General features: G+C 38.1%; 1 protein-coding gene across 1 annotated transcript in view; it reads left to right on the forward strand.

Annotated features, from left to right (window-relative positions):
- The window catches only part of AP2A2 (adaptor-related protein complex 2, alpha 2 subunit), a gene marked incomplete at its 5' end in the record, with an annotated part of 33340 nt that extends 9537 nt beyond the window's left edge, over nucleotides 1-23803 (forward strand). Inside the window, 21 exons of the mRNA XM_010294308.1 lie at nucleotides 805-947; nucleotides 1588-1781; nucleotides 4720-4849; nucleotides 5835-5936; nucleotides 7443-7551; nucleotides 8060-8210; nucleotides 8643-8811; nucleotides 9944-10081; nucleotides 11419-11601; nucleotides 12633-12730; nucleotides 12907-13138; nucleotides 13969-14142; nucleotides 16069-16232; nucleotides 17949-18026; nucleotides 18928-19010; nucleotides 19786-19884; nucleotides 20644-20758; nucleotides 21530-21646; nucleotides 21850-21919; nucleotides 22573-22707; nucleotides 23516-23803. Of these exons, the coding sequence (XP_010292610.1) occupies nucleotides 805-947; nucleotides 1588-1781; nucleotides 4720-4849; nucleotides 5835-5936; nucleotides 7443-7551; nucleotides 8060-8210; nucleotides 8643-8811; nucleotides 9944-10081; nucleotides 11419-11601; nucleotides 12633-12730; nucleotides 12907-13138; nucleotides 13969-14142; nucleotides 16069-16232; nucleotides 17949-18026; nucleotides 18928-19010; nucleotides 19786-19884; nucleotides 20644-20758; nucleotides 21530-21646; nucleotides 21850-21919; nucleotides 22573-22707; nucleotides 23516-23593 (2762 nt within the window). The remainder of the gene's footprint in view (nucleotides 1-804; nucleotides 948-1587; nucleotides 1782-4719; nucleotides 4850-5834; nucleotides 5937-7442; nucleotides 7552-8059; nucleotides 8211-8642; nucleotides 8812-9943; nucleotides 10082-11418; nucleotides 11602-12632; nucleotides 12731-12906; nucleotides 13139-13968; nucleotides 14143-16068; nucleotides 16233-17948; nucleotides 18027-18927; nucleotides 19011-19785; nucleotides 19885-20643; nucleotides 20759-21529; nucleotides 21647-21849; nucleotides 21920-22572; nucleotides 22708-23515) is intronic.
- Between the last annotated feature and the right edge of the window lie 1009 nt (nucleotides 23804-24812).

Consider the following 24812-nt stretch of genomic DNA (forward strand, 5'->3'; position numbering starts at 1 on the left):
GGAAGATCGTTAAGACATTTCACTGTGATAAAGGTTTGATACGTGGGCTAACAAGAGAACATGTATGGAAGACATACAGCTGCTCTTAATAGGAATAGGAAAATTGAGTAAACCCATATGTACTGCCTTCTAGTAAGAAAATACTTTAAGGACATAGCAAGATAATTCAGGGACTAGATGATGACACCATTTCATGACTGTCCTTTAGGATATGGATAATGGTAAATGGAATTAACGCTAAAATCTTCAGGTTTTGTTTTTTTCCTTAGAATTGAATTTCAGATTTGGATAAATATTTAAAACTAATATCATGTGAATGTCTTGATTCAGTGACAGCTTGGCTTTTTCAGCGTTATGCATTTTTCTCTCTTGGACCGTTAGGAAGAGCCACAAGCTACCTATGTTCTGTGAATGGGAATTTTTTAAAAACCCAGGAGCTGTTTGATTGTCTGACATCTGTTGGTGATGGTTTGTGATAACTCATGTGTTTAGCACAAAATTATGTAAAGACTTAATAGTCCTTTAAGTCAGAGATAAGTGGATATATTTAGCATTTTGTTCACTGTAGAGTGAATAAAAGCTGCAATAATACATTTAAAGCTTGTGAAATTCAAGTACTGCAATAGCTGAACTCTCAGTTTGTCCCTCTTCTGTAGGGTGATATGTCAACCTTAGTTGCTAGGTACAACTGTAGGTCTTGTTACTGTAAGATATAATATAGTACCTCAGTGGAACTGAGAAATGGGGAGAACCAGATACAGGAACAACATAGGCTTAATTGTTCTTTGTTTCCTTGCTTTCCAGGTGACAAGGCTCTGGATGGTTACAGTAAGAAAAAATATGTCTGCAAACTGCTTTTCATCTTTCTCCTGGGGCATGACATTGACTTTGGTCACATGGAGGCTGTAAATCTGCTCAGTTCCAATAGATACACAGAGAAACAAATTGTGAGTAACTTGGTCTCTCTAAAAGATGAGCTTGTTCTGTCTAATATCCTGTCTCAGTTGTCTATGTCTGTAAAGGACTTCGGTTCATATAGCCTCCCTCCCCCCAGTCTTGTCTTGGCTCTAGGAGCGATTCTGAAATGTAAACACCTTTGTGCACAGGGAATCTTGTACTAATTGTAAAAGCTAAAATGTGCACTGTGTGTAAAGTTACTACTCTTGTTAAGAAACTGCCTTGAGTCTTGCATTAAAAGGTAAGTAATCTTTTAATTTTCAGAATATCTCTTTAAATCTTCCTAGGTAAGGTTGTGTTTATCAGGTACATGTAACTTACTAGTGTCCGAATAATAAGCCAAATTCTTGATTTGTTCCCATTCATCTAAAATGATCTTCTGAGTATATGCTGAAATAGATTGATGAAACAGTTAAAAGCTGATAAGTTGGGGTAATGCTAAACTTACTCATTTTTGTTTACTTCACTTAATCTTTCTAGCCTTCACTCTGCTATCTAAATATCTATTTCTGCCCATATGTTTGGTACTGGAGGAGAACTCTATGTCTCAAAGAATTACTTGTGGCATTAACAAAAGCATAATTCAAGTTAGCTAAAATAAATTTTCATTTTCCTTTTTCTGAATCACAGGGATATCTCTTCATCTCCGTACTAGTGAACTCCAACAGTGAGCTGATTCGCTTAATAAACAATGCAATCAAGAATGATCTGGCCAGCCGCAACCCCACCTTCATGGGGCTTGCTCTGCACTGTATTGCTAATGTGGGTAGCCGGGAGATGGCGGAAGCATTTGCTGGAGAAATTCCAAAAATACTTGTAGCTGGGTAGGTATGACATGCCTCCTTCACATACACAGAGAACCCTTTTCAGCAACTTGGTTCCATTGCAGCAGCTTAATCCATGCTTGAAGCTGTGGAGTCCTGGGTTCACAGTACAAATAGTGACAATTTCCAGCAACTGCAGATACTTTGATATACCTGACCACGGAGTTGTTTGTGTAAGTGTACAAATACAACATGGAAATTAAGACTGTGTCAGTATCTTGAATAGGCTTTTACAGCTTTGTTGTGATCAAGTTTTTGTTCCGTATTGTCCTGGTTTCAGCCAGGGCAGAGTTAATTTTCTTCACAGAAGCTAGTGTGAGGCTATATTTTGGATTTGGGATGAGAAAATGTTGATAAGGTGCTGATGTTTTGAGTTGTTGCTAAGTAGTCAAGGACAGTCCAGCTTCTCATGCTGGCCTGCAGCGAGCAGGCTGGGGGTGCATGGGAAGCTGGGAGGGGACACAGCTGGGACAGCTGACCCAGGCTGACCAAAGAGATATTCCATACCATATAACATCATGCTCAGTATATAAAGCTGGGACAAAGAAGAAGGAAGGGGGTGGAGGGATGTTCGGAGTTATGGCGTCTGTCTTCCCAAGAAACCATTACGAGTGACGGAGCCCTGCTTCTCTGGAGATGGCTGAACACCTGCCTGCCCATGGGGAGTAGTGAATGAATTCTTTGTCTTGCTTTGCTTGTGTGCGGGGCTTTTGCTTTACTTATTAAACTGTCTTTATCTCAAACCATGAGTTTCCTCACTTTTACTCTTCTGATTCTCTCCCCCGTCCCACCGTGGGGGAGTGAGTGAGCGGCTGCGTGGGGCTTAGCTGCCAGCTGAGGCTAAACCACGACATGTATAAATGTGTGGTAGTGAACAGCCGTGAAATCTGTATGTTTTAGTTTCCATATCTTTCCTGATGAAAAGAAGAAATAAATCAACCTAAATAGAAGTTTACACTACAAATTTGTTGTAAACTGAAGCTCTTATTTAAATGGTCCTGACCTCATAAGGAATGTGAGATTATTCTGTTGTGTGAGCTTTCTTGCTTCCTCTACTAGCCATATAAACAGCAATTTCTGTAAATAATAAATGGTCTTTGCAAACTTTCTGACTTTCCCTTTGTATTGCTAGAAGTCTCTAAACAGATCTGGCAAATGTCTGGAACTGTAGTCAAGTAAACCTAAAATGAAACTTGTGACTGTAGGGCTAATTTATTTTGAAACTTAAAAATGTCCAGGTGCAAACACTGCATTTAAACTCTTACAGATATGAAATGTTTTGGAATATGCATGGAACTTGTTTTATAACAAATTAATGTCTTACATCAATATAAAAAAGTAACATGTTATATAAGAACTGTGTTAAAGCTCTAAACGTCAAGCTCTGGAGCTTGCAAATGTTGGAAATGTGCTTATGCAGCAGTAACTCTGACTGTCTATTACGTGCACTGAGTTGGCAACAAGAGGAAGGATATATCATGTGAGATCTAGTTGTGGCAAAAGTCTTAGGAAATGCTCACCTGAACTCTTGAAATAATGTCTTTATAATGCCATGCTTCAATATTGTTGCTATTTTGCAGAGGTGAAATGTAGTATGGGCCAGAAAGAGAAGAATAAGCAGCTAGCACCTGATGGCTTACTATGGATCTGGTCTGGTAGAGGAAATGAGGGAGAATCCCATAATTCCACCTTTCTTGGACGTGGAAGGGTGCATGTTTAGAGCTGGCATGTTCTGGGGCCCTGTCAGGCTTGTTGCTGTCCTGTCCTGCACTGCCCTTGCCATGTGCTGTTCTCCATGGTAGCATAATGGAGACAATACTGGAATGATGATTCATGGGTTTTAATAAGATAACCTTAAAAAGTTCCAAAAATTTCACTTAAGGTCATCAATCGTAGACAGAGCACAGCACCTCCAGTTCAGACTTGTTTGAACTTGGAGCTGTTCTATGTTCTGAGATCAGTCTCCAGGGCCTCATTGCATCTATGTTTCTACGAAAATAGATATGACATGTACACATACACATTTTAATATGTGACCTGTGCAGAATGAGCGCTGTCAGTTACATTTGCAACTTTAGTGTAGCTCCCTTGGATTGAATATAAATTGGAGGGGGGGGAGTGGACAGGGAGGGGAGGAACAGGTTGGTTTGTTGTTTGTGGTGGTGTGGTTTTTTTTTTTTACAGAGATACCATTTGGTTTCATGGAAGACTGGTAAATTCATAGAGAAAAGGTAGACTGAACTTCTACTGGGGCTGTGGAGGTTTATGAATGTTTAACCAAGGTTGCATACTATAAACTGCCACTTAAAACTTTCAGTGTTAATGCTCTGTATGGCTTTTTTAGCTGTTGTTTGTGCAACATACAAAATGCTTAACTGACTACTTTGTGAAAGGGAGTTCACTGAACTACTGCTGCTCTTAAAATAGTCCATTTCTGTGCTAGCAACATGGATGGCAAGGGGAATAGATTTGTGGGTTGCATGCTAGCTGTAGGTACTGAAGCTGTTGGGCAGTTAATGATTTGTATCTGATATGCAGGACCTATCAGAATATCCCGCTTTTGTCACATGCATAATATAGTGTACCTTAACTGTTTGACTTGTGTCAGTTTGGAAGAAGCTTGTTATCATGATGATAATGAACTTTCAATTATGATAAAAAGATATGAAATGTTACCCCAAGATGCAAAGAATTATTATAGAGGCTACTAGACATATGTAATGGTTGAAAACTTGACTAGTTAAAGTTACTGGACAAAATTAAGAAGAATGAATACTGTAACGTAGGAAGAATTCAGTGAACTACTCTTTCAGCTTCTGTTGAAAAGATGCTACATGGCTAGGGATGCTGAGTCAGTGCAAAGATTAGCATAACGCTGGCCTGCAAGTATAGTTGTGACTTAAACACTGTATTTTAAATCCATATTTATGTTTTGCAGAGATACTATGGATAGTGTGAAGCAGAGTGCTGCCTTGTGCTTGCTGCGTTTATACAGAACTTCTCCTGACCTTGTCCCCATGGGAGACTGGACGTCTAGAGTGGTGCATCTCCTCAATGATCAGCACTTGGTAGATCAGCTTCGTTATGCTTCTTGGGCCTACTCTGTATAGAGGATGATATAATTTTTGCTGTTAAATACACTAATTTATTTCTTCTTGAGTCTTACAAGCAAATGGGTTACTGTATTCTTTGGAGTCGGGGAAAGAATTCTTTAAGGACTTACTATCCTTTTTTAGTTCCTGTATATATTAATTTTTAATAAAGTTTTGTTTACCTTTTTCTTGGAGATATAAGAATGGCACGCACAAATTCTTTTTCTCTGGCTGTAAGTTAAATTTATCTTGTGGCTTGTGATCATAAGTCCTATTGCATAGGTGTGATACTAGTTTTCCTAGGCCTTTCTAAGAGTAGACCTGCAATAAAAATGTGAGGCCTGATCTGTCAGTCCCTGGACTTCCTGGTCCTGTGCTGTCCATATTGTCATTCTTATCTTGCTGGTTCAGAAAAACCTATTGTTCTAGATAAGAGACTCTGTTTTTTCCTACTGTATAGTTACTTTATGAAAGTAAGGCTATTAAGACCTGTTCTTCAGCAGTAATAAGAGTGCTTTAGTCTGCAGTAATATAAAATGTTTGTGTTAATACAAAGCCTTCTCTTCATGTTGGGTTGTCAGAATTCTTTCCTGTTTATCTGCTGCATCCTATTTCTTCTACTCATGCTTTTCTTGTGTAATGAGACGATTTGCATCCAGGCTTTATTTTAATTTAGCGCTTTATTTTAGCTATACTATCCAAACACGAGACAAACCTAATACGAAAATAGCATGAAATACTGTGCAAGCATGGCAGTATCATGTTGTTGAAAATCCTGTTGGATTTTGAAGTTGTGTAATTAGTCTAGCTACTAGCCAAATGAAGGGCTCTTTAATGTGGGGCTTTGTCATGGGAATAAGCTTAGTTTTGTTGTGTATTAAAAAGTACTTGAAGTGAAAGATGTTAATAAGCAGCATCTTAAACTGTTAAAAAATTAATGTATTGCTTTGGTTTTTCCTAGGGTGTGGTTACTGCAGCTACAAGTCTGATCACCACTTTAGCACAGAAGAACCCAGAAGAGTTTAAAACTTCAGTCTCCTTGGCAGTGTCTAGATTAAGCAGAGTGAGTCCAATGATAACCCTGATAATACTTCACTGTTGCTTAATTTACTCAGCTTTCTAGGTCAGGTTAGCTTACTGTTGCTTATTTATTCAGCTTTCCAGGTCAGATTAGTTTAGTGTACCATTAAAAGTGAAGATGATTTAGTTTCACTTCATATAGCTCGTTCAGCTGATCTCTTTAAATACTTGTTGCTTACCAGGGCAGAAAACTGTATTAGCTTGCCCAAACTTTCTTGGTGTAATCCTTGCTATGCTCCAAGTGTATGTAACAAAGAGGTGTCTTTCTGTTTCCCAACTACTTGTATTTGAAAGGATCTTCATGATGCAGTTGAGTTTTTAAATCCTCATTTTACGTTACTATAAACACCAAAGAGTAGTTGGATCAGAGACTGATTTTTTTTTTTTCAGACTTCTGCACAAAACCCTCAAAAATACAGCCCATACTTTTAACTTTGTCTAAGTTTCTTACAAGATGAGTTGTCTTCCTGTTCCCTTTTGAGCTGTTGCTAGGTTAATAATCATAAGCATTTAACGTTCTGTAAATGGGTCTAGCGGGTTAAGCAGGGGCAGGGGTGCAGGGAGTAGTGGAGACACGTTTCTGTAAGTTAGCATCTTCATGCTGGAAACCTTATGTTATTGCTTTGTTTGATTTTTGTCTTTTAGAAGATATGGAATGCATGGGAGGATACTCCTTCACAAATGTATTTTAGACCCAGATTTATGCGGTGTTATACCCAAAGTTACTTATAGTTCATAGAAATTTTAACTTCTTTTCAAATATGAAGATTTGGTTTAATACTTAAAAGCAAGGGAGTTCTGAGGGAAATGCATAGCTCTTCTGTAATGGAGCAGCAAGAATTAGGTAGAATTTCTTTGAGCAAAGCTAGTGCCTAACTCAACGGTTATCCTAAAATCAAAAATCAAAGGGGAAGAAGAAATCTATGATGAGGGATACTTCCTTTGAAACCCAATCTAACCCTTATCACATTTTACTATGCCTATAAACCTCTTCTGTGAAAACTATCTGTTCTTTGCTCTGGAGTACGAATATTACTGAAGGTGTCTGGTCCTTCTGCTTTAGTTCAGTCTGTCATAGCATCCTGTGCTTGAATTCCAAGTTATCCTCTCAACAGTCAACTATAACACTATATTTAGGGTTTCTGTTGTCTGAATCTATAAATTGCTGAACCAAAGAAAGTCAAGCTTCTAGTTAAACGTTTTGGTGTTATGAGATGGTCACCTTCATTCTTAAGAAAAGCAAGTATGCTTTTGGGAAGAGACTTCTAGACTACTGCATCTGTAAAACTGAATTTCTGTTACTAGGGAACCTGGTGGTATACTCATAGTATGACAACTTGCACCTAATTAATCTACTGAATTAAACATTGCTAGTGACATAGTTTTGTAAGCTGCTGACAAAGGTGACCTGCAGTGTGCTTAGGGTCCTTCTCATGATTGCACATCACTTTAACTTCAGTAGGTGATATGCTGTCTGCTTATTTTACAGATTGTAACTTCTGCATCAACAGATCTTCAGGACTATACATACTACTTTGTTCCTGCTCCTTGGTTATCTGTGAAACTTCTGAGGCTGTTACAGTGCTATCCACCTCCAGGTAATGCACAAATCACAACAGTGTTCATGTCTTTTATGCAGTACATGATCTCCAAAGAGCTACTGCACTGTAGTGTTACCATAACTTTGTGTGCAAGCTCATTGTCTTGATAGGATACAAGGATACTGAAGTCTGTACTCTGGAGTGTTTCAGATTGTTAAAATTATACATAACATAATTCAAAAGGCCACGTAGCTTAGAGCAAAGTGTCAAACCAGTGTGCATCTTACAAACCAGTTGCAACTGCCACTTTAAACATTCTTTAATGTTATCAACTGTATTAAAGCCTTGATATATATTGTAGTGGAGATCATGTTTGGCTTTTGCTCTTACCGAAATAGAGCTGTGGCCTAGAATTCTTTTGCCAGCTCTATATCGGGGGAGGGTGAACTGTTTTTAATGTATTCAGAATATTTCAGTTTATTCACATTTAGCAAGGTGGAAGGCCTAATGTAGGGATTAGGGTGTTGAACAAAATGAAGTTGTCCAACGGCTTGTTCTTCTCTAGAAGACCCTGCGGTACGTGGGCGTCTAACAGAATGCCTGGAAACTATTCTTAACAAAGCACAGGAGCCACCGAAGTCAAAAAAAGTACAACACTCAAATGCAAAGAATGCGGTGCTGTTTGAGGCAATAAGCTTAATTATACATCATGACAGGTGAGCTGCGAGAACACCTCTATTATGAGAGGATTTTTTAAAGTGAAAATCTGTGGCTTTGTCTTGAACACTAAATGGAATTTTACCTAGGGGGGAAGAGGGAGAGAACAGAATATGAAGTTGCTTGCTAGATTGAAACACAAGCACAGCAATGGAATTGAACAGCATTAACGAATTGTGTTGCTGTGGGCAAATTTTTTTGTATCTTTGTTTCTTGTTGCTGCTTTTTTTGGTGTTTTGTATTGACCCACCACTCTCATCCAACAGAAATTATTTGCTCACAGTATCTGAATTTTCATTTCATCAATGGGGCATTCTAGCAGACACTTCGAGGCATTTTAAGAAATTTCCACTGCAGAAATAGTGTTCTGTATTGGGTGTTCTCAAACCTGTTGCTTTTAACCCTTTCACTTTCTCTCCTGTTCTGTGCAGTGAGCCAAATCTACTAGTCCGTGCCTGTAACCAGCTAGGTCAGTTCTTGCAGCACCGAGAAACTAATTTGCGTTACCTAGCACTGGAAAGCATGTGCACGCTTGCCAGCTCTGAATTCTCACATGAGGCTGTGAAAACACACATAGAAACAGTTATCAATGCATTGAAGGTAAATATTTAAGTGTGCAGTCTGTTTTGAGTGTTGTCTTCTCCCGTGCCTCCATGCCCTTTCCCCCACTGCTCCAAGCCCCCTATCCCCAATTAAGCTAATAATACTTGGGGACCAAATGAGTTATTCTCAGAAGTCTGCTTTAGGTTTTTTTCCTTAATCCTGCAAAACTTTGCTGTGCTGGCAACGATAGAGGTCAGCTTCAGTTTATTTCTGTAGCTTACTAGTAAATCTGATACTTGTAGCTGTGGCACCTGTAACACTTTGGTATCTCCTCAAGCTGTAGACTGAAGATGAAGAATTCTTCCAATATGGAAAATGCTGGGGAAACTTTGTTTTATTACTGCCTTGCTGGTATCAGACACTATTTCTTCACTGTAGTAGCTTATGGGGACGAGTAGAGCAGATCAACTTCCACTACAGAATCAGAAAGCCAAGAAACCAGGAAGACACATTCCCAGGCCATATTTGTGTGAAAAAAGTCAAAAGAGGAAGACTGATTTGCATGTAAATTTACTTGCACACTTCAGTGTTTACACGTATTATTTTCTTCCAAGCTCACGCTGTAGCATATTAATATATTTGTCTAACTATGAAATATATATCTCTTCTAGCTGGGTTTCTATTGATACAAGGCAAGCCCAACACTAAACCTGCAGATAGCTAATTGTCCATTGGCCTGGTGACAATTGGACAATTTCAGCCAGTTGTTAGTGTGTTTGTGGCTAGTGGTGCCAGTTACCCAGTACGCAGTAGACCATAAACTCAATTGCTCTAGTTAGGGTTATAGTGGAGTATTCTGTACAAACTCCTTCATCCTTTCAGCACTTGCACAGATTTGAATATGTATACTACAGAAACAAAACCTCGTGATTTGAATTTTTGTAATATCTAAAACAAGAAGCTGAGTCTCCGGTCATCTCTTTCTAGGTGACTGAAAGTGAGAATAACATGAGAAGCTTATAGCTTATGTGAAGGGTATATCTAAGTTCATTCTGCATCTGAAAGGTGAAATAAATTTGTTTTAAATTTGACTGTGACTTATAGTAAGTTTCATTGCTTCAGTAAGTTGCATGTGCTTTCCAAATACAGATGAAATCATCTTGACCTTTTGCTATGTGTCCTTTTGCAGACTGAGAGAGATGTAAGTGTACGACAAAGAGCTGTAGATCTCCTGTATGCCATGTGTGACCGAAGCAATGCCCAGCAGATTGTGGCTGAAATGCTGAATTACTTGGAGACTGCTGATTATTCCATTAGAGAAGAAATCGTGAGATACTTGTTTCCCTGACTTTTATTTTTTTTCGTAGTGGGCTTTTGCACCATGTGTGTCATTTATTGATTGGGATGCTGGATAGTCTATGATAGAGACTCTTTTTCATGGTGGTTTAAAAAAAAAAAAAAACACAACACAAAAACAAAAACCAAACAACACAAAACCCAACAAAAGACCCCAAACCCCCTAAGTTTGTAGTCTAACAGCAAAGAATGTTCTTCATTTAGGTTAAACTAATGGGGGAGGGGGGAAATAAAACCTCAGAAACTAGGAATTATAACAACTAATCTTGGTCTTGGGAGATTGCATATAGAAAGTGAAGTGAATTTTATCAGTGCTTGAGCAAATACAGTCTCTAAATCGGAGGGTTATGTCCTACTGTAGTCAACTGTTTAATAGCTTCAAAAATTAGTGTGATAAATACTTATTTGTAGGTAGAACTTCGTACTGTGTGTGCTGTGAGAACATTCTCTGTGTCCAAGGGTTCCCAAACCATAATCAGCTAAAAGAGAGGCATGATATCCATCTCCTTCCTCCCAGCAGGAAGAAAATGCAAAAGTTGAAATACTCACTTAACGACCTTCCTAGAATAGTAGCCAAAACCTGTACTTATGGTAATTAGCTTGGGTGCTGAAGTTTCTTGATCGGAGAAGTTAACATAGAATCCAGGGTTGGTTGATTTATGTCTTGTACTGTCCTCTTGCTGTTAGCAGTCTACCCTGACTTGGGAGATAATGTGGATTTCATTCTGGTAATTTACTACCCTTTAAAGAATAGATGCAAGAATAAATTTACTACTCTTAAAAGAATAAATGCAATTGATAACAAATTTTGTGGAGGTCTCGTCCTGTGCTGATTGTGCTTCAGGATATAGGAATCTTCGTATGACCTGAAAAAGTCAGCTATATTTCGGTCTGTCTCTGCTAGCTTGAGGTGGTTGTTGGTGTGGTTTGGTTTTTTTTTTTGAGACCTCCAGTTTCCTACTTGGTCCTGTCTCAGTGGTGGTTTAAATGGTGTTTTTATAGCAAACAAAAAATGTTCAACAAATTGTTCTTGATCACTTAGGTACACAGTTGAAAAGCCACAGATGCACAACGTATTAGAACGTTTTGTGGGGAAAGTATTACATAGCTGGCAACTAGTGTGTTCTGGCACAGAATTTCAGTGTTCATCTTTTCATCTTAGCTGTGGAGCAAGTGAGCAAGCTGACACATCTGAAACTGAGGCTTCTGTGCTACCATGGGGTATCACTAGGTGTATTAATTCACTTTCATATACACAGCTTCTACTATAAGCTAGTCAAACTTCTTTATTCTCTTACGTGCTTTCAGGTTCTGAAAGTAGCAATTCTAGCTGAGAAGTATGCAGTGGATTATACCTGGTATGTGGATACAATCTTGAATCTGATTCGCATTGCTGGTGACTATGTCAGTGAAGAAGTGTGGTATCGAGTTATTCAGATTGTCATCAACAGGGATGATGTTCAAGGGTATGCAGCAAAGACTGTTTTTGAGGTGAGAATAACTGTTTTCAATTCACTTTCAAAATGAGGTAGGAATTAAGTAAACACCATGTGATCTAGCATGTGCATATGCTTCCACATGTTAGGAAGAAGTACAAATAGGATCCTGAATATTTCAACAAAAAGCTGCTGAAGCTTTCACTAGAACTAGTATCACAGATATCTCAGAGCCAGAGACTGCATTAAGGTGATGAGAAGCTTCTCTGGCTTAAGGAATGTAGAATACACCTGGTACTGTTCTGGCTTTGGTGAGGGAGGGCAAGGGAGGTTATGCTGGGTTTTATGTTATTTTGGTGGGTGGCATTGAATGGATAGCTTAGTTAGGAAATTACATTACCTGGAGAATTACTGAACTTTAGTAAAAAGAAAAGCCTTTTACAGGGCAGCTTTTTTTTTTCTTCGAGTTTTCTGCATGCAGGAATCCAACCCCCTCAAAATGATAACTTGATGATCCTTCTAGAATCATGTAGATTCCTTCTGTTCAGGATCTGATAAAACTGGAATTTGAAGTATTAAAGGAGAAAACTTTCAAATGTCTGGCCTTGTTACTGTGACTTTGTTTAGATTCTTCACATGGGCTTTCCACTTTTTTCATTTCCTTTCCTGAATGTTTAAGCTGACTTTCAGAACTTATCCCTGCTATGTGTTTCTTCATATTCCATAAGGACAGTGTTCTTATCTTGGACAGCTTCAACATATTTTTGTAAGATTTAGATTAAGTATATTACCATCATTCTGACATCTCTAAAGATGTAACGGGAAACCTAAGCAGCTGTATCTGTCCTCAGAAGTCCACACTGCTGCTAGATGGGCCTAAGAGTGCTCTGAAGCAAGTAGTACTTATGTTAGAGGTTCTTCTGTAAAGTCATAGAACCTATCGTGCTTTTCTCATAAGTGCTCTATAGTGCTTAGAATTATGGTCTGCCCTTACAGGAGAGTAGACTAGGAAACTGGACATGGAAGTGACAGAAGAGATCTTTTTTGATACAGTACAGATCGATTACTATTAATGTGTTCTTACAGGCCCTTCAAGCTCCAGCGTGCCATGAGAATCTTGTAAAAGTAGGTGGCTACATCTTGGGAGAATTTGGAAATCTGATAGCAGGTGATCCAAGATCAAGGTAAAACACCTTCTAAAGTACTGAACTGAAGTAGTAACACTTTCAGTAAAGAATCCAGTGTCTATTTAATATTCCTAAAGACCAGTTAACAAATGATTCAGCTCTTGCTAGTAATGCATTAGGAATTATCATGTCTACAAAAACTGAACAGATTATTTTTCTTCCCATCTTTTAAGTCCCCTCATCCAGTTCAACTTGCTACATTCCAAGTTTCATCTGTGTAGTGTTCCTACCCGAGCTCTGCTTCTGTCTACCTACATCAAGTTTGTGAACCTGTTTCCAGAAATCAAAACTACAATTCAAGATGTATTGCGCAGTGACAGTCAGCTAAAGAATGCTGATGTTGAGCTGCAGCAGAGAGCTGTTGAGTATTTGAGGCTCAGTACTATTGCCAGTACTGATATATTGGTAGGTATAAAGATTTTTTTTTTTTGTTATACAGAAGTCTTTAGCTGTGTCTGTCTGAACAGGTAAACTCCACTAAACCTTACGTGATTGCTTAGAAATCTTAATGCAGGATTTAAGGATCCACAATGTGGGTGCTGATTCTTTTAGTCTACCTAATTCAGCTGCAGCCATCTTTAATTTAGAGCTAAAATCAAAGTTGTTACTGCTTTATTGGGACAAATAACCATTAAAAGATGCTAATCTGGAGCTGGGAAGCTAGCGAAAGCTGGCGTAGTACGGGGTGCTACAGTATTCAGACACCAAAAGACTAGTGCTTTGTTCTGAGGACTTACTTGACGGTGGGCAGGAAACTTGTAAGTTTGCTGAATTTTTTTTTTTGTCTGTAGAAGTTCATGGTGTTTTAACCTAATACTGTCAGGTCTGTCCAGAGCATGGTACACTTGATGTTGACAGCTAATAAAAGCTTTGGTCTGACTAGATCCTTCAGTATCTGTGGTTTCGGTCTAGGTTGCTTGACTTAGGTCATAGCAGACCTAATGGTCCTTAATTTAAAAATAAAACTCTTTTTTTAGTACTGTACCAGGGAAGTGATAAGCTCCGTTCTCTTAAAACAACTGCTTTGGGAGAACTTCAGAAAGTTTTAAATAATTTTTTTTTTTTCTAAAAGCAAGTGTACACCATCAATGTATAAACTGCATAGTTGTTTTCATTGTGGATAATTACTTCTGCTTTTGCCTCATGCAATCTATAAGGGTGTATCTCTTCAAAGACTCAGAAGCTGGATTGGCTTTTTTCTGTAAATTTAACGCTTTTTTTTTTTCTGTGATAAGGCTACAGTGCTGGAAGAAATGCCTCCCTTTCCAGAGCGGGAATCTTCTATTTTGGCTAAACTCAAGAAGAAGAAAGGCCCAGGCACAGTTACTGACCTGGAAGAGATCAAAAAGGAGAGGAGCTCTGATATGAATGGAAGCGCTGAACCTGCCTCTGTTAATGCTAGTGCTGTTGTGAGTTTAAAAGCTGTTTCACTAATTTAGATGGCTTGCAAGTGAGAAAAGAATGGTTTCTTTAAAGTGGCTTTTTAGGAGTTTAAAATTTCTCATCTCAAATTTAAGACTATGGGTGCTTGCTATGAGACAGCAGGGGTACATGCATCTGCTTTTCCTCCAGTTGCATGCGTGGATGCAATTTTCCTTTGGAAATCTTAAGTAAATGGGGACAAACTCTCTGCAACCAAAAAAAAACCAACCCCTTTTACGGCAATATTTCTCAAAGTAAAAATGTAAACCTAGAAATGGGAATTTTGTTGCCAGTGAAGGTGAGATTATAAAATTAACACGTTTAAGAGGAGTAACTTGAATTTCAAAATATCAGCTGTTCTTTTTCTTTGTCTAACATGGTAGATATTTTGCATCTGTTTCTGATTGTTATTGTTTTTAGTAGAAGTGGGCAGTGCTTGACTTAACATGGATGTCCTTAAATCAATGTAATGCTGTTACCGTTTGACAGTACGGTATGGTAGAGAAGGACAGAGTCTTGTTTCTTCTGAGCTAAAATGCCTCATTTTATTGTCAATTAAAGATTGTAGGATGAATTGTTCCCATAATGTAACACTTTTTTCTGGTTTTAATGACTAGTATAACTCGTAATTACATCTGAGATGTTGTAGTAGATTACCTAAGAGAAGGAAATACTGTAGCGCACTACCTGCCCAGTTTGTTATTGCAATGACTAAGAGTTAAGGGATTATGCTATATGTAAGAGTAGATGTTCCAAATGCAGCTTTTTTGAATGGACAAATACCTTGCCAGCAGGAAAGCTGCCAAATTTCCTTTGCATGCCAAATTGACTGAGGTGACTGGCAGTTGAAATTGCATTGTGCTTTGAGCTTTCACTTCATGGGTTGCAGCCATGTAAGAAACTCTGCTACATTACCTTCATCAGTGGCTTTGGTGCTATCTTGGCTTAGATGCAAAGGATACATGCCAAATTGGAGTTCAGCTTTTTTCAGTAGCTTTTACTGATTGGTTTCTGAAAATTTTTTGCCAGGGAATTTTTAGTTACGCTGCATCAAACTTGGTCTTTGGAGTATATGGTAACTTTGAGTTAGCTTGCAAAAACAAAATTTCAGACTCAATCCAAATGCATCTCATGACTTATCTTCAGCGTATCTGGCATATTGTAGGCTGCTAACATCTAATACATGAACATTTTGTTTAACAGTCTATCTTCTTGCATGTGACTTGGGCGCGCATATATATATATATATGCAGCCTCTGTTGCATGATTCTGTGTCCTGGCTACTTGATCTGTGGGGGTGTGAATCTAAAGGTCTTGCCTTTACCTTTAGTGTTTGCAGCTTGAAGTAGCTACAGGCTCTTCTTTTTTGCTGGTTAGCTTTTATGTTGTTTCTAAGGTTTGCCAAGCTTCAAAAACTCGGGACTAAACTGATAGTCAATTTTAAAGATGCTGTGGTGTCTTAATTTAAGTTTGTGTAAAAGCTACTGCCTGTCTTGCTGGACTCTTCATAAAAGAAAAGCAACACATTTGACTTTATTCCCTATAATACTTAATTTCCCTTGAAGCTAAGAGGGGAGGAATGAGGGGGAAGAACTTTGGTGTCTATCTTCTGCAGAATCAGATTCTAGACAGAAAAATTTTGGGTTTTTATTTAATGGTTAGATGGGCATAACTCTCTTCAAAAGAGAAAAAAAAAGGGGGGGGCAGGGGGAGGGAACCAGCCCCCACATGTGCAAATAACCTGAAGTTGAAATGCAAGGGTATAACTGCATTCATGAAGCCTTCTACATCAATTCAAAGCTTGATTTGGGCTGGGGAGATGCACTTTGCCATAGCTTAGCTGTCTATGCAAGAGAGGCAAATTTGTTTTAGTTTTGCTGTAGTGTAACACTAAAGTGTCTTGTCTTCCCTAGTCTACTCCTTCTCCATCTGCGGATCTGCTGGGTCTGGGTGCTGCCCCTCTCACCAATTCAGCTCCTCCACCTTCCTCTAGTGGTAGCCTGCTGGTGGATGTATTTTCAGATTCAGCTTCTGCGGTTGCACCTCTTGCTCCTGGTTCTGATGACAACTTTGCGAGGTAATTAGTCACCCTATAAGGAATCTGAAGAATTATTTTTCTGCTAAAACAGGATTAGATTAAAAAAATACCTACAATAACTCTCGGTTTTGTTCCAGCTTATTGAATGCATTCCTGGGTGGTAGTTGTGCAGTGACAGAGGTGTTGAACTCTGTGCTGGATGTGCTGTTTTTATTGAATACTTCTGCTCATGGAAAAACTGAGTTGGTAGTAATCAACCTGAGGATGTTAGCCACACAGTATTGCCCAGTTTTCATGCTGCTTTTCTTTCTTTGTTAAACTAAGCTGCTTGTGCATCTCAGTACATCCTGAATTTGGGGGTTATCTGGCCTGATATGAATACGTTTTTGTTAACTTACTTCCCTAAAGTGTTCTCATGTGTCTCTACTTATGGCAAGCTGATACTGGAACAGTGATATGGATTATATCCAGAGATACTGGTTCTCAGAATTTCAAGATACATATATAAATTATTCTGCTACTGCCTAACAAACAGGTGTGAAAAGGGGAAAAAAAACCCTGCTTTTTTTTAAGGGGATTTGATATAAGTATCTTCCTAATTACATTGCCAAGTGTAGTGTAGGTGCAATGTGTTATTAATCACTTTAATATTAAAAGATACTGTGGCTACAATCAAATGTTATTTGGCTAAAATTTTGGAAATAAGTAGTATAAGATCACAGAATATCTTCTAAAATCTGTTGTCTTATTGGCCAAAGAACATGTTACTGTTGTCAAGGTCCAAATTTTGAATGATGTCATGACAAATTTGCAATGCATCTTAATGTAAAAGACATAAAAAGTGAAACTAATCTGTCTGGATCATTGAGACTGTCATCAAAATTTCATATTTAGTGCATTGTTGCAGGTTTGCAGTGATTAAGACTTGATTCCATGTTTCTCTTGGAAGGCCATAAGTGTTTAATCATGCTACACAATACCAAGACTTTACGAAGCTACACAAACTTGTTAGAGCTTTTTTAAGGGGGGGGGGGAACCCCAATACCAGTAGCTTCAGAAGCAAAAGTTACCTAAAAAGAGTTTTCTCTTTCTGCAGAAGAAAGTATAGCATTGCCCAACTCCTTGGTCTGTCTGTAGATGATGAAATGCTTCTCTAATGATACTGAGAAGTTGCCTTTTACAGTTTCCTGCTCTTTAGTGCTGTTGTCACTTTTGTTTCTAATCTGTTACTTGGGTAAGTCATTCTCTGTGTGCCCATATAGTCTTACCTGCACTTAATACTTGTGTGTTTTTAAGAACTGATTGCGCAGCTGTAGTTAGAAATGCCACCAAGGTTGATGAGGCCTCCACTTCAAAGCGCACATTTGTAGTAGTTAATAGACATCTGCATTTACGGTTTTGAACTAAAACTTTTTTGCTCTCACAATTAAACATGTAAAAGGACTTGATTCTTTAAGAGGTATAAATTTAAGCTACTGAACACCTTTGGCTGTCTCCTGTCTTTGGGAAGAATTGCTGGTTCCTAACAATCAGGGAGGGGTGGGGTGGGGGAGAGAAGTGGGGGAAAACATTGCCTAATACCTAAAACCTCTCTAGGTTTACCGAGCTAGGGCAGCTAATAAATTTTTCATGCATTAAACTCAGCAGTGCCTTTTTTGAGGAAGGAGGTAAAAGAAATAACTAAGCACTAAGCTGTCTTTACTAACTCCTATCTCTGTCGCTACTGCCTTTCTTCCTTTGTGCTGCCTGAACTAGCCCTGACCTGGCTTCATCTGAGGTAGTTTCTGAGGAACCAGCTGATACTGTGCATGATGCTGATGAGCTTTTTCACAAGTAAGCAATACTAAAACCTTGCAAGGCTGGGCAACTTCCAGAATATAGTTATAAAGCAAAACTATATTGTTCATTAACTTAATACCAGCAAAACTAGAGAAACATGTACTGTCAGACTTGTGACTAGAACACCTCTGTAGATGCTGTGGATTTTATGACAAGCTCATGAATACAAAGGTTAGAGTTGCCTTTACTAGTCAGTGCTATCACATACTGCTCTAAAATGAGGCAATACCAGTTTTATATTAAGTTTTGCAACTATTCACAAATAGAGGAAAAACATAAGAGTAAATTGTCAAAAGTACTGGTATTTGGGAGTATGTTTGAAGTGCCTTGCATGCAAAAGGCTGATGTTTGCTGACCACCTCTTCTACTTTTAAGTGAAGGGTGACAGAAAGGACTGAAATCACTGCAGAATGGGCTTCATCTCTCAAAATGGAAAAAAAAAAAAGCTCACAGTTGACTTGTTTTATCAGTTCTGTATCACATAAGGGATTCTTTTTTCTTTCAGGTTTAAACAGTCAAAGCTTCTAACTTTTCAATTCTGCACCAACCTAATGAGTTTCAGAAGTTGTCAAGGATATGAATAAGAAAAATCCTAGTCTGTTGCCTGGTCCTTTATAGGCAGTGTGTGTGTGCATATAGCTTATTGTGACTTCCTTTGTAGTTTCTTAGACATCCTATCAAATAAAAATTTCAGTTCTTTTAGTGTTCTACAAGTGGTGGTTTTGGTTGTAAAATTGTCTTTTCTAACTGCAGTTTTCTGCAAAGGCCTCTCTCACAGACTGATGCACTCTAGGTTAACCACAATCTTCATCCTCTGTATAAACCCTGAATTTTGTGGTTCTAAATATTGTTTAATATGGCTCAATTTAAAACATGTTTTCTTTCTCTTCCCTAGGTTTGTGTGTAAAAATAATGGAGTCTTATTTGAAAATCAGTTGCTACAAATAGGATTGAAATCTGAATTTCGACAGAACCTGGGTAAGATCTTTCAGGTCAAGTGGTTAGCTGTCTGCATTATCAACCCCAGTGCCAGCCTGATAGTGTGGATAGGTCTTAGTTTTCAGTTACTTAAGAGGCCAATGTGATTTCAGGCCTAACCTGTCTTAGGATCTTCACTGTTTGTGTCCTTGGCTTCTGTGTGGGTTCTTGTTTCCTTAAATGTTTTGATTGTTTTGGTAGCTGAGATGAAGTGGGTGTGTTAAGTGGTACTGCAAGCTCCAGCTCTTGCTGCGTAGCTCTAAGACTAGTACAGCCAGGGTTATAAGGGACCATTCTCCTCAATTTTTACATTTTATGGTGTAGCTTATTGTAATAATGATACACAATACATTTCAGCCATGTCTGTCATAGTACATTAATGCACAAGACACTGAAAACATCTAGGAAGCAGCTGAGAATTGAACACAGGCCAGCGCTAGGATTGCTTGTTTTTCCCCTTCTGCATCACTTTTGGTACCTTAAGAGCTTATTTATATGTAAAGTAATGTTCTCCAGCAACTGAAAGACTGCCACTGATTATTTAACTGCCTGTGTGACAGCTATTCTGGGAGAGGTCTGATGGTTTCTTTTAATCTGTTATTTCATTTTGAACTGTGAATATCTTGGTAAGAGAAACCATGTAAATTATGCTCTGTTTTTAAAAGTTGTTTTAAAGACAGACAGACAATGTATTAGGTACTGAACTACTCATGCTTTAAGTATGGCTACATGTGGTGTACCTAAAAATTCTGATGTCTTTTTTTATTCTTTCTAGGACGTATGTTCATATTCTATGGTAATAAGACATCAACACAGTTCTTGAATTTTACTCCAACAGTAATCTGCTCAGATGACCTACAGTCAAATATCCTTAAATGCGGTAGCATGTGTCTGTTCCTATCTAGGTTTTGTGTTTTATGCTGCACAAAACTATAATAAAGCTGCTGGATCAAGTGTTGTCCTTGAACATGAAGAAATGAGAAACTTGCTGATAACTTTCTAAAGCTGTTGTAGAAAGAACAACTCTTGCACAAAGATAGAAGATTCTTTCCTTAAAGCTCTGGTTACAAACACAAATTTTACTGTTGAAATAAGGAGAAATTAGGCTGTATAAATATGTAACATAATTCTGTAGCTTTCTCCACTGAAGTAGAAGGGGTATAGATGTGGTGACCTTTAAGTCCTGCATTAGCAGATAACGTCAGACTTGAGATGGGGTAGAAGAATACATGTGCACAAAGATTATGATACTTCAAAATAAGCTCTTAATTTACAGTTTGTTCTTAAGGCTTGGTATTGCAAATTTAGGATTTATGAGAGACTATGTAATCAAGTTTGTTTGACTCAAAGCATCACTGTAATGCTCACATCAAGGTGAAATAGCCCAGGCTTTTTTGAGAAGATATTTCTTTAAGAGTATCCAAGTAACTGAGAATTGTGGGGGTTATTGGTTCTAGGTATGTCAGTATGGAAAAAAGAGAAACCTTTTGTGCTCTACAAGAATTGAGCTTTTAATATTCAGTGGCATATAGAGAATAAGTGGACATGATGCTAATTCCTCATGTAGCTCACTGGAGGATCTACTTCTGTTTTTAAAGTTACCAATTCCTTAACCACTTCTTATGCCTGAATCTTCAGACAAAACCTGTTGACCCCACAGTGGATGGAGGTGCACAGGTTCAACAGGTTGTGAACATTGAATGTGTGTCAGACTTTATGGAAGCTCCAATCCTGAACATTCAATTCAGGTAAAACATGATTCAAATGCTAGTGAATTAATTAGATGAAAGACGTTAAATTTGTTCTGAAGTCTAGAATATGGAAACATAAAGCTCCCTTGGGTAGACAACTTCCTTGAAAAATCTCGCTAGGCTTTAAGCTACTAGAGGAGGTAGGGAATCCACTTGGAACAGTGTGGTTTAAAAGAAACCCAAACAACTAATCAAGAAGCAGCTACTGATAAAATGTGTCCATGACTTCTCTTTCCACTGTGTGTATGAAATGGCAATCTTCCTCTTTGCTTAAGAAATCTTGACAGGAATATATGCAGTAACTTTTCCCTTCTGGAAACAAAGAACACTTCTGCAAACAACTTGGACTAGAAATGCATGCAGCCAAAAATAGAATCTTGTTATGTCCACTCAACATCAGCCTTTAGGAAATCCTGATTTCTAGGCTACGTTCTGTTATTCTAGTCTAAACTGGTTCTTACTGGTATATTTTACAGGGATATATTTCACACCTAAAGGTGCCATCTAGAAGGATAACAACCTATGTTGAAAGTGTGAGATCCTTACTAGAAGTTCTGCCAATTCACTTTCATGTGCTATCTAAGCAGAGCAAATAATTTTATTTAACAGTGGATTAAAACTGTATCTTAAAAATAACATTATCTGCAGTTGATGGATTTTAATCATAAACAACGGCACCTTAGTGTTTATCCTCAATTGCTTGGTTGATTTAGACTTAGAGACTGCTGACACTGCTGCATATACAGTGTTCTTTTATTCCATATGCAGGTATGGTGGAACATTTCAAAATCTTTCGGTAAAATTACCCATCACGCTGAATAAATTTTTCCAGCCAACAGAGATGTCTTCTCAAGACTTCTTTCAGCGTTGGAAACAACTGAGCAAGTAAGACTTTGTCTATACCTGGGCTTGGGGCTCTTGTGGTGGGCCAAGGGAAGAAAAAGGATATATTGTGAATGTAACTGGTGTACCGCCCCATCGCTTAATCCTGTGAGTTATAAGCTCTCCCAATATAATTAGTTGCTATTGAACAATGCTGTACATAATACACATATTATACCATGTATTCATCTTGCCTTGTCTTGCAGTCCGAAACAAGAAGTACAGAACATCTTCAAGGCAAAACACCCGATGGATGCAGAGATCACAAAAGCGAAGGTGGGTGGTAGTGTGGTATTTTTAATTCATAGTGTAAAGGTAGTGGTGTAAACAAACTTCGTTCATCTTGGTTTATGTGGCAATTGTATCATCCTGTTAAAGTGTTAAGTCCTGTGTTTTGTGACAGACCATTGGCAGTGCTGGGTTGAACAGACTGTTTCTCAGTGTGGCTTGAATTAGATATAGTCTTCAACAACAGATGTAAACTTGAAGCTATTTAAGAAAACACCAATTCAGTGCTTAAAACTCAATTGGAAATACTTCATGCCTTAACTTATACTAGAGTTACTAGTTAGAAAAGAAAACAAGCAACTACTTGTAGAACTGACAACCTTAGGCAAAACAGAAGTGACTAGTGTAAGACAGGAGTGGCATTATCAAAAACAGGAGAGACTTATGTTGAATCTAACTTACTTTTCAGTTAGGAGAGGAGCCTTTTGGTTTTTTTCAGGAACAGCTCGTTATCGGGGTTACTCTGTCACTTCAAAAATTTGTTGTAATAAAATCAGTATTGGATAGTTCTTTAATGTCTTGACACTTCAAGTAAAATTTAGCCCTGACTTGTTTTGCTAGTTGGAAGTACCTGTGCTGGGTAGACTCGGTATTGGTGTCCTGCTGTCCCCACATCTAAAGCTTCTGGGTTTCTTTCACAGATAATTGGCTTTGGATCAGCCCTACTTGAGGAGGTAGATCCCAATCCTGCTAACTTTGTTGGTGCTGGTATCATACATACAAAAACTACTCAGATTGGATGCTTGCTGCGCCTTGAACCCAACCTTCAGGCACAGGTATCTGTTTTAAGTATGTAGAGCTTAAGTAGGAGTTGTTCTTAGAACTAAATATCTGTCTGTATCTGAAACTCCTTAAGGTATTTATTTAAAATCACTACTGCAATAGCTAATTGTGACTGCAGACTCCAACAAGAAATTAAATTGTAGCAGCTGGTCCTGGCCCAGTTTGGTAAGCCACTTCATAGCAATTCTCTTTCCTGTTGGAAGAGATCATTGTATTATTCCAGGCTGTCCATGGCGTCTCATCTTCTCTTGAAGGTTGCAAACACTCAATGTTTCTGGTTTGTGCACCTTGGGGAGGTTAAGTATAATTCCCTTTGCCACTTTAAATCAATAAAAGATTTGCTGGCTAAAAGAGCATAAGCAAACAAACACAATGTTAAGAATATTTTTCCTCAAGCATTTTGATAGAGGTTTTATCAAAGTTAACAGAGAGACTAAAAGTAAGTTTGGGTAGTAAATCTTAGTGTTTTTCTGGACAAGTGGTAGTAGAGAGTCTTTAGGCTTTTCCACAACATTTATTCCTCTTAAATATTTTGGACAACACCTTGCTGTTGAAGCCTAAAAATATTAGAACAATGATAATTCTCAACAAGTGTTTGAAGATGTACTCCAGCCTATGGTTTGAAAAAGCTGTACTACTTCAGTGGCTGGCTGCCTCCAAATGTTTTACCTCAAGGTTTTTTTCCTATCAAATCTAACAAAACAGTTAAGAGGTAACTGGTAGCTTTCACTAGTTGGCTGTGCATTCATTTAATGCCAAACCGTGTTTAAAAAGTAAGTAATATTTTATGTTCTCTTTCAGATGTATAGGCTCACACTACGAACAAGTAAAGAAGCTGTATCTCAGAGATTATGTGAATTGCTGTCAGAACAGTTTTAATATTAACCATGTCAGTTTTGGTTTTTCCATTTATATCACTGTCATCATACTGCAAATAAATGTCTTGTACATCACTGTCCGAGTACTGCAATGTTAACCAATACCAGCTCCCTGCCTTAATAGGACTTGACCCTTGTTTGAAGTTAAGGCTATAAAATGTACAGTACAGGGAAGCGACTTTTTACATTAAAAATGGCTTTTAGTATGTTACACGAAGGGTGGGAGGGCTGTATTGTGCTCCCTTGTTTTGGTGGTGTTTGTTTTTTTTTTTTTTTTGCAGAGGTCAGGCTTCTAAACTTGTTAAAGGGAAATTGATTTAGATGTGGTAACCAAGGTTTTCAACTGGAAGTGGCTAGTAAGTAACATTCTGCCTTAGTGCCTTTAACAGGTACTCCCTCTGCTCTGAGCTGAAGGAAATGGATGTGTAATGCTGCTCAGTAAAGCTAATTCAGATGTTAACGTAGAGTCAAAACTTTTTGAAGATTGCCACAAGTCTTGTACTGGATGGAAGGGCAAATTCCAAGATGTGTTTAAATCTGATTCAAATGAACATTTATGTAGTCACCAATCTTTATATTGATAAATGTCACAGGACCAGAGTCTTAAAGTATTAATCTTGTAATCCTTTACATCTTAATGTTTTCTGATGTTTGGAAGATGGATTGAACACAAAAACTATTCTTAATCCTTCTCATTATCTCAAATAATGAGGTGAGCTTCTCTGGTAGGTAGTGAATGAGTAAATATTTGTTCATTGTTAGTTAAACTGAAGTTAAATATTCTGTTCTGTATTTTTACTGTTTCCCATCAGACTTAGCAAGTAATGGTCCTAATGATGTGATATAACTAACTTCAGAGTCTGGTATTGTATAAAAGGAGAAGTGGGAAGAAACGGGCCCTTGAAGGACTGTAAGGCATGCACTCTTTCAGATGAAAATGTAATTTTAAACAATATTTTTTTTCCCCAGTGTACAGCAATGTTAAAACTCGAGAGGTTGAATAACTTGTATCTGAGCAGTTTCCGGTCTGTCAATGGTGGTAAGGATATCCAAAATGGTGTAGAAAACTTATGTTGAGAAGACAAAAAAAGAAGGCCCAAAAATACTCAACTTTTGTTGCGGTTTTTGCAACCAAAGTCTTTGTAACTTGTTCCACATCACCAAACTCTTTGCAGCCTCCCTCCAGAAGCAAGTGGACACAACTTTGGCTCACACTCTTC

This window comes from Phaethon lepturus, unplaced genomic scaffold (assembly GCF_000687285.1).
Source record: "Phaethon lepturus isolate BGI_N335 unplaced genomic scaffold, ASM68728v1 scaffold3869, whole genome shotgun sequence".
Lineage (NCBI taxonomy): Eukaryota > Metazoa > Chordata > Aves > Phaethontiformes > Phaethontidae > Phaethon > Phaethon lepturus.